This window comes from Solanum stenotomum, chromosome 3, assembly GCF_019186545.1.
Source record: "Solanum stenotomum isolate F172 chromosome 3, ASM1918654v1, whole genome shotgun sequence".
Taxonomy (NCBI): domain Eukaryota; kingdom Viridiplantae; phylum Streptophyta; class Magnoliopsida; order Solanales; family Solanaceae; genus Solanum; species Solanum stenotomum.
In genome coordinates this window covers 14,025,161-14,034,178 of record NC_064284.1, presented here as the reverse complement: position 1 = coordinate 14,034,178, position 9,018 = coordinate 14,025,161, and the positions used below count along the sequence as shown (strand labels likewise).

At 34.0% G+C, this 9,018-nt stretch overlaps 1 protein-coding gene across 1 annotated transcript; it reads left to right on the top strand.

The window, feature by feature from the left end:
- Window positions 1–669: 669 nt before the first annotated feature.
- Window positions 670–7,960, top strand: LOC125858090 (uncharacterized). The gene is made up of 7 exons (XM_049537771.1): window positions 670–1,524; window positions 4,314–4,352; window positions 4,448–4,518; window positions 6,715–6,779; window positions 6,893–6,982; window positions 7,064–7,156; window positions 7,255–7,960. Exons 1-7 carry the CDS (start codon window positions 887–889, stop codon window positions 7,663–7,665), a joined length of 1,407 nt encoding a protein of 468 aa, XP_049393728.1. The 5' UTR covers window positions 670–886; the 3' UTR covers window positions 7,666–7,960.
- Window positions 7,961–9,018: the final 1,058 nt, after the last annotated feature.

The window sequence follows — 9,018 nt, the reverse complement described above, 5'->3', positions numbered from 1 at the left end:
ATACATGCAATTATTATTTTTAAATATAGTGTATCTAAAACAAATTACATATAATTTTCATTTTATATATCTCGACGTATTTTGATACACTAAAATCTAATAAGATTCATAATATTACAAACTAAGATGTATCTAAATAATTAGCTTCTAAACTAATAAAATTTTGATAAATTACCCTATATAAATATATATAATTTTTTAATTTGAATTGATTTTTATCTAAATAGTAAAGGTTGGTGAGTTTTATTAATTGTATTACTCCATCTATTTCAAAAAGAATAATCAGTTTGATTTGAAACAAAGTTTAAGATTTTATTTTTTTTAATCTTGTGGTTTTAAATTAAAGTTATGTCAAATGTATCAAAATGTTCTTTAATGTTGTGATCTTAAATATGTCACATAAAAAGTTAAAAGTTAAAATATTGCAAAAAAAAAAAAGTTATTTTATTTTAAAAAGACAAAAAAGAAAACTAGATCATTCTTTTTGAGTGAGGAGTACTGTTTTACGAAAGGAAACAAAAGCGAAACCAAAAACGAGATGATATCGCCGCATTTGAGAACATGTGTTGCGTGGACACGTGGTAGTATCTTGTACCGCTATTTTGTAGCGTAGTTTTCTCAGCCATTATTTATTCATCACTTCTCGGAACCTTAAGGGGAAGTGGTGGCTGAAACCTTTTGCCCATACCCAAGGAGAAAAAGAAAAAAAAAAACATCATCTTCATCCCCTTCAGCCTGCCCAACTTCTCTCTCTTCTCTCAAACACTTCTGCTCATTTCATTATCAAAAATTTCCGTATTCAACTTTGCTTTTTCCACAAACAAAAACCTTATCTAAATTAATTTTTGAATTTTGTTTGTTCATCTGAATTTTACTTTACATTTATATGGTTTGCTTGACAAGTCAAAAATTGTGCAAACCCAAACGATTTGAATCACATTTCGTACCATATTTCAACGCAAAACCAAAATTAAATTTGAGGTTTAGAAATTCGGAGGATTTTCCTGAATATTTATCCGAGTTGAAATTGAAATTGTTAGCGTTTGGGACTAGAAGAAGAAGAAGAGGAATTACAGCAGCAATGGCGGTCGAATTAGTGAAATCGAATGAAGCGACGATTATATTGACGTCAGGTGCAAGCGGAAGAATCAGTGCCTTGTTTTCATTACAGGTATTGAGGAGCTTATTCCTTTTGATCAATGCTTTTGTATTGCTGTTGTTGTTTCCATTTCGTGGACGGAGGAGGATGGCGTCTCCGGCGTCGTCGGGGTCGCAGGAGAAAGGCGGCATTGGGAAGGAAGAAAAGGCGGTGGAGAGGAAAGGTCCGGTGGTTCGAGTGCCGTCAAAAATGGTGCCGCGGAAGAGCGCGGTGGAGCAGGAGGTGGCGGCGAGACGATCGCTGGCGATAAGAAGGGTACTTCAGGAAGACGATAAAGAAACGCTGAGGGAATTTTCGCTCTTTGTTACGTCCAGAGGAGAAACTATGTTCACGCAATCATGGACACCTGTTTCCTTCAAAGTCAGGTAAATTCATCAGCTCCAAATCCCTAAATGAAATTGCCTTGTTTATTCTAATTTATTTGACACATTTTAAAATTTTGAAATTCAAACAAATTTAGATATGATGTAAATTTTGCATGTGTTTTTAAATATTTTAAATTATCACTTACATTTATGTTGGTCAAACTTGATTTATTTGACGGAAAACGAAATGGGTCGGCCAGAAAGGAGTAAATTATTTTGGCTATAACTTCTAAAATATTGCTAAAATTGGAATGTATTTTATTATTAAATTTTTGCTGAAAGATTACGCAAAATTAAATAGTCATAAGCAAAACCTGTAGTATACTTTTTGGGATTGATTACACGTTATGATCTTTTATTATTCTCCAAGTTTTTATTTTGTTTGATAACCTAATTGTCGGTTGACGTTTCTGGAAGGTACTAGGACGTTTGAATACATTTCTCTTGTTTTTTGTGTTTCCATTTCTGCCCTCGTTATTTTCTTTGTTGTGAGCTTCTTGCTTTCCACGTTGCTGTTGGATAAGACTCTTTTCTATTTTTGCATCCTCCGAACGCTTCTTAATAAAAACGATTCTCTATTCAATAGAGTTTGAGTTTAAAATTTCTTGTTGGGATAATTTTTTTTTCTAGAAAATATTTTTTAATTTTCTCATATTTAGTTGATTCAAATATTTTATCTAAAAAAATAAGGTCGTTAAAAATGAGGAAAATGATTTCTCTTATTGGAGTAGCGGAAAACAAGTTCCATAAGCATCTTCCAAATTCATTGTTTCCTCCCTATCCGCCTAATGTTCCAACCTAACGTTCCCAAACCCGTTTCTCGACTATTCCACCCTCTCCAATCTCGAAGCCCCACTCCCCACCCCAAAAAACTTTTGCTAGATTAGATATAAATACTTTGGGATATTATTTTTTATTTACTTATCAAACACTAAAAAAAAAAAAAAGTAAGAAATTCACTTGTTTTTCAAATAAAAAACATTTTCCTCCAAGCAAACACACCATTACGAATTTAACCACTCTATCACAGTTCATATTAGTACTGTTGGATAAGATTACAAATTAGTGGACTGAATAGCTCTTGACAACTAAGTTGCATGGCGATTTCTCCAACTGCTTAGGAAATGCAGATATTTTGTAAAAAATGTGTGATTTAAGATTTAATTAGAAAGGAATTTTGATATCTTTAAATTTCCACCATCCAGCAGAGCTTAGAGCCATCCACACAGCTTTATTCTCCTTGTTTTAACCGTGCTGTGAGTGTGACAGCTCAGTTACATGTACTAATTAATAATGGGAATGGGACATTTTGTTGATGTTACTACTCATAATTCTGTTTGTGGCGATGACTACAATATTCTGATGCTTCAAAATTTAACAGTCTACTTTTAATTACCTTAGAATATTTACTCAAACATTTTTGTCTTTGTGCTGAAAAAGTTCTTGTTTTTATCAGATCCTTAAAATTTTTGGAAGTAGTAAATTGAATGTGACTATTTTCCATTTGAATTTCATTTATGTGTATTTTTTTCAAACAGATCTTATCTTAATAGACACACATTTTTTCAAATTTAGGATGATTGAGATATTAATGAGTGTTATAAGTAGTTGAAAGGGGAATATTGCAGCCACTAGCAGATTTTGATAGATGGTGGTCCTTACAGTGGACCGATTCCCGAGAATCCCACCACCCAAGTCACTAGTGATGGTATTTTCTGATTATTCTCTGTGTGGTAGCCATGGGCTTAATGGGAGCCACCACTGTTTTTTTTTTTTGCATGAGATGCCAAAACGTGGCAACTCTTTTCAAATTATCTCACAAAGTTTAATTTGGCTCACATTTTACATTAAGAAATGATCGAAAGAGACATCCTGTGACTAGAATTTATGTTTATTTTTTCACTATAGGACAGAAACATGGATATAAAATCCTAGTCTGATTAAAGGGAACTCCCTTAGTATCAGTGACTTAATTTATATCACGATGTTTGGTTGAACATGAAGTTTAAAAATGAAACATAGTCACATTGATTTTTGAAATTTGTGATTTAAAACAAGTCGTAGTTATTTGTGTGAGGGTAAAATAAAATGCTTAAAGCTAAATTATTATAAAATATAGAAATGTGTCTATTCTTTTTTAGGCGAACTAAAAATGGAAAAAGTATCTCAAATTAAGACTGAAGGAGTAATTAAGGGTGTTATTGAGAAATGGAGTGCATGTGTAGTCATTGGTCTTTTTATGTAGTATTCCCTATGTTCATTTTTACTTGTCCACTTATTGAAAACAAATGTTCACTTTTACTTGTCACTATAAGCATATCGAGAGAAAAAACACATTTTCCCTCATATTTTATCCTCAACATTAATTACTTATTTTTCAAGACCTAAATACTCATATATTTTTCTTAAGAGGAGTTCAAAGTCCAAAGTGGACAAATAAATGTGAATGGAGGGAGTACCTGTGTAAACTGTAAAGACGTACATATTTAACATACCGAAAATCCTCATGCTTCAGTCTGAATATGAGTGAGGTGGTATATGAATACTCCTTATCCTTATATATTTGGATTAAAGAACTCAATGGTCCTCTAAGAAAATGTTGCAAAGTTACCTTCAATGACCCACTCCAATTGCCTTCTCTAGTAATAAGTTCTTCAAAGTTTTGTTTTCGTTTTCCAAGTAAATAGAAGACCATGCAAAAGCATTGTAATTATCTACATTGCATGTTTTGCTCCATACTAGTTTTCTGTTTAATTTTTTTTTTGATGATGTTAATTGTCTTGGTGCAGGGGGTTGGTTTTCTTGTTGCACGGCCTCAATGAACACAGGTTTACATTTGTCTTGCAAGATTCTTATGATTTATTGTAGTTCGGTTCAAATGTTCATTATCTTTAAAGACTCTGCATTCTTCACATTGCAACAGTGGCCGATATAATGATTTTGCCAAGAAGCTAAATGCAAATGGCTATAAAGTTTATGGAATGGATTGGATTGGTAAGTTTTGGATTTACAAAACGAATTATTATAAACCACTTGCTTTATATATCCACTGTTATTTGTAGATTCTGGCATCTAAGTTCTGTTTATTTATTTTACTTGTTAATTGAATATGAGAAAATCATTCTCATAGTTGATTAACATCCTCTATCTCAAATCAGGGCCTTTTTCTTCTATCTGTTTCTTCTCATTATGTATGTTGATTGAACTGGCAGTATGTACTGTTCATCAAGAAACTCGAGGCTTATCTTTAACTTCCTCACTCTTTCTTCTATATTCGGAACAGTGGTTTTGTGCTTATTCTAGTTTCTATCCCTGCCAGAGATATGGCTATGCTTTTTGTTTATCTTGTTTAGTTTTCATGTTAATTTATCGAATCCTAGTCTTTATGGCTGTTCAACCCCTTTAGATTTTGTCCTCTTTAATTACGTGCCACTCTGCCAAGTGCCAACCTTCAATTGCTAGAATTTATGCTGAATAATTTCTGGATTTCTGTTAGTTTTGCAGTGTATATTGATTATTTTAGTCACACTGTTCCTGTAATAATTGAATTCTGTGAAAATTACATTAATCTTCTCCACTTGCTGGCTCTACAATGATCAGCTCTTTTTAATGGAAAAATATCAAGACATGCCTATACTTTCATATCTTTCACTAGGCTATGACCTTGCTATATAGTGATAAACAAAGTGCAAGTGGCTTAAAATATGTCTTTACTTTCTCCATTAAGCTTCTAGCTGTAGCTTCTTTGATCGTGGTTTTAAAGGGGAAAATATAGCCAGAATGAAAATGTTCCATTCCCCCGGGGCTAGGGTGGTGGAGAGGTGAAAGGAATCCAATGAGGCTTTACATCTAATAATAACACCATCACTTCTTCCAATCTGTCCAAGTCTTAGTTGGCTGAATTACCCAGTAACTATGTTGATGGGAGGTAGCAGATACTCGGTGGAATTAGTTGAGGTGTACACAAGTTTGCCCTGATACCAACGTCATACAAAATAAAAACAATAAAAAAGCATCAGTGCCAGCAGGTTATCCAAGAATTATCTTTAGCAGTCATCCATCAGTTGGCAGGCTATAAACTCGTTGGACTGCACACTGATACTTATGCATTTACCACCAACTTGTTGGTTCTTCACCTAACATAGATGAGAAAAAATATGGATATCTGGGTATGTGTGAGAGTAAATCATAAAATGTTGCACTCCGTGAAGCACAGTTTTTCCAATATCTTCTTGGTGAAATAAACCTAGGGTTAATACCTCAAATGGTCACTCACCTATCCACTTTTGCCTCAGAAAGTCACTCAACTTTTAATTTTCACTAAAAAGTCACCATGTGAGTGACTTTTTGAGGAAAGACTGGATAGTTGAGTGACCATCTGAGGTATTAACCCAATAAACCTAGTATAATTTTTAGGTGGTCATCTATCAGTTCTAAACCTGAATGTCATTTCTTCCTTTTCTTAAGCTTTGCAATTCTGATATTCATCTGTTGATGAATTTTTAGAGAAGGGTGACAAATTGATTGTTAGTTGCTGTTATTATGGTTGAAAAGTCAGTCTTCAACTATGCATCTATGTCGCATGTTGCAGGAGTTGAAATTCCTCCAATCAGCAGCCTTTGGTGCAAAAATGTTTACATGTGAAGCTCCTTTGCATAAGTAAGCTATTAAATTGAATCTCTGATTCTGCCTCTGTGCATGAAGGGATAATAGAGGGAGGAAAAGGTGCTTACAACTCCATTTTAATGCATTTTATTGGAAAAATAATTCTAATATTTTATCACGCTTTCATAAGGGCCAAGTCCTAAAAAGTAATATTTGATGCGAGTTTATGTTTTGTTGCTGCTACGAGATTGCACTTCACTTCCTTGGTTGCACAACAATTTTGTTTTAGGGGATTGACTTGCCTCGATTATCAAAGATTAAAGGAAACTGAATTTGTTAAATGCATGACTGTGAAGAACACCTTGGGTCTATCTTACTCTTATCTATCCGTCTGAAATTTTGTCTGAGGCACCACTTCCTCTCTCTCATTGTAACCTTTGGCTAGTTCTGCTATTTATTAACTGTGTATAAACATTTTCACCTAAATGCATTTTGTAACGCGTAAATAGTTCTTTACCAATTAATAGTGTGTCTGAATCATTTGGGAATGTCTTTTTCTGAATTTCAAGTTTCGTCTTCATGCAGGACATGGTGGAAGTGATGGACTGCATGCATATGTCCCTTCCCTTGATGATGCTGTCAATGACATGGTATGATTATTCTAGTTTTCATGAATCATGCATCGAGTACAACAGGCAGAATGAAACATTTAAGTTAATGCATGTTATATTGTTATTTACAACTTTTCGTTCACTTTGTGCAGAAACAATTTCTGTCAAAGATTTTAGCTGAAAATCCTGGGCTTCCGTGCTTTTGCTTTGGACATTCGACTGGTGCAGCTATAATCCTTAAGGTAAATGAGTTTTCTGTTGTATTGGCTATTAAATTGTTAATTTTGACTGTTGTTGACACTATCCTTCATTGATACTTGTAGGCAGCACTTGATCCAAAGGTAGAATCTAGGATTGATGGTGTTGTATTGACTTCACCTGCCGTTGGAGTTAAACCAGCTCATCCGATTTTCACAGTAAGCATTTGTTTCAAATCAACTTCCTGCTTTTGTTCTTCTCTATGAATAAAAATATCTTCTGTTGGGCCTCAACATTCCTTTTTCTTAATTATTAGGTACTTGCTCCAATTTTCTCATTTTTACTCCCAAGATACCAGTTCAGTGCAGCAAACAAAAGGGGTGCCGCAGTGTGTAGGGATCCAGCAGCATTACTGGCCAAGTATTCAGATCCACTAGTATTCACTGGATCCATTAGGGTACGAACAGGTTACGAGATCCTTCGGATAACTGCCTACTTGCAACAGAATCTGTGCAAGTTGACAGTACCATTCCTAGTTCTTCATGGCTCCGATGATGCAGTCACCGATCCTGAAGGCTCTAAGAAGCTCTACGAAGAGGCTTCTTCAACTGATAAAAGTATCAAGCTGTATAAAGGGTTGTTGCATGACCTTCTTTTTGAACTTGAAAGAGAAGAAATCATGCAGGAAATAATCGACTGGTTGAACCAAAGATTGTCGAATTGTTAAGAACTACTATTATACAATGGTTCAATCAGAAGAAATCGGGCAGGAGAAATTGCTGAATCCGAAGAGAGTAGCAGTGGTGAACGGAAGAAAGTTGAGCTTGTTCAATTAGTTTTGTATGTTAAAAGATTTGGTTGAAGCCTCTGCATTCTTAGATATTTTGTATTTTGTAAACTAATTAATCCATAATCAGTTACTCAATTTTCTTCGGAAGGACTACTCGGAAGGCAAAATCATTTTCCTCCGCTTTTGTCAGACAACTGTTTTTGTGAAATGTAAAAGGCGGTCTATTAATTTATTTTCATCGATTTATTCATTATCATTTTCTGCTTGATGCCAGTGGCGGAGTCAGAATTTTTGATAAGGGGATTCAAAATCTGAAGAAATAGATACACGAAGTAGTCGAGGGAGTTTGACATCTACTATATATACCTAAAAAGTTATTTTAACCATGTAAATATAATATAATTTTCTGCAAAAAGGGGTTCGGATGAACCCCTAATGATAAGGTGGCTCCGCCACTGCGTTGATGCTGCTTACTAGATTTCTCGTTTGTTAATTTTCTGTCTGTCATGGTGGGATGGAGATGCTAGAACTTTTGTGAGTACAAAGTAACTCCATAGATGAACACAAAATTGATTATGACCTGATTGTCATAGTAAAACATAGAGTAGTATTTTATGTTATCTTTAACAGCAGTACAGCTGTGTAGAGAAAGATTTGAAGAAAACTCCAGGCTGTGTAATAGTGACTAATTCATACTCAAATCTTTATTCTTTAGTGATTAAGAATTCGTAGCTTAGGCAAATAAATCCAGTGATTAATAGTTGTACTTTTTATGTTCTGATGTTTGAAGTGAGAAAGCCCTTTATTTTATATTTTTGGTCATAGAGGGAGCTCCACTAAATGGTTTAAAATTTTAGGAAAAATGAAAGGAAGGTCAACTATAGAAAAGACAAGAATAGGACCACTTGCATTAGGGGGATTATTTCATGTCAACACTAAGATGAAATTAATTCATGTGGGTGGTGGCATTGATGTCATGAATAGTGCCTCCCACGACAACCATCCAGATCAATCTATCGCGAGCAATGACAAAATCAAAATTTTCATCAATGTTAATAAATAAAGAATAAAATTCATGAAGAAGTCAAGGAGTGTCATTATATATTATTTATATAAATAATAAAAAATTATTTAGCTACACAATGTAATTTTCAAATCGGGATGAAACCCAATTTTTATTTTTTTTTAAAAAAAAAATAAATACACGAGTTCTTTAATTCCTTCTTTTTCCCTCCCCACCTTTCATTACAGAAATTTTTGACTTAAAGGACTTGAATTACAAGTCTTCCG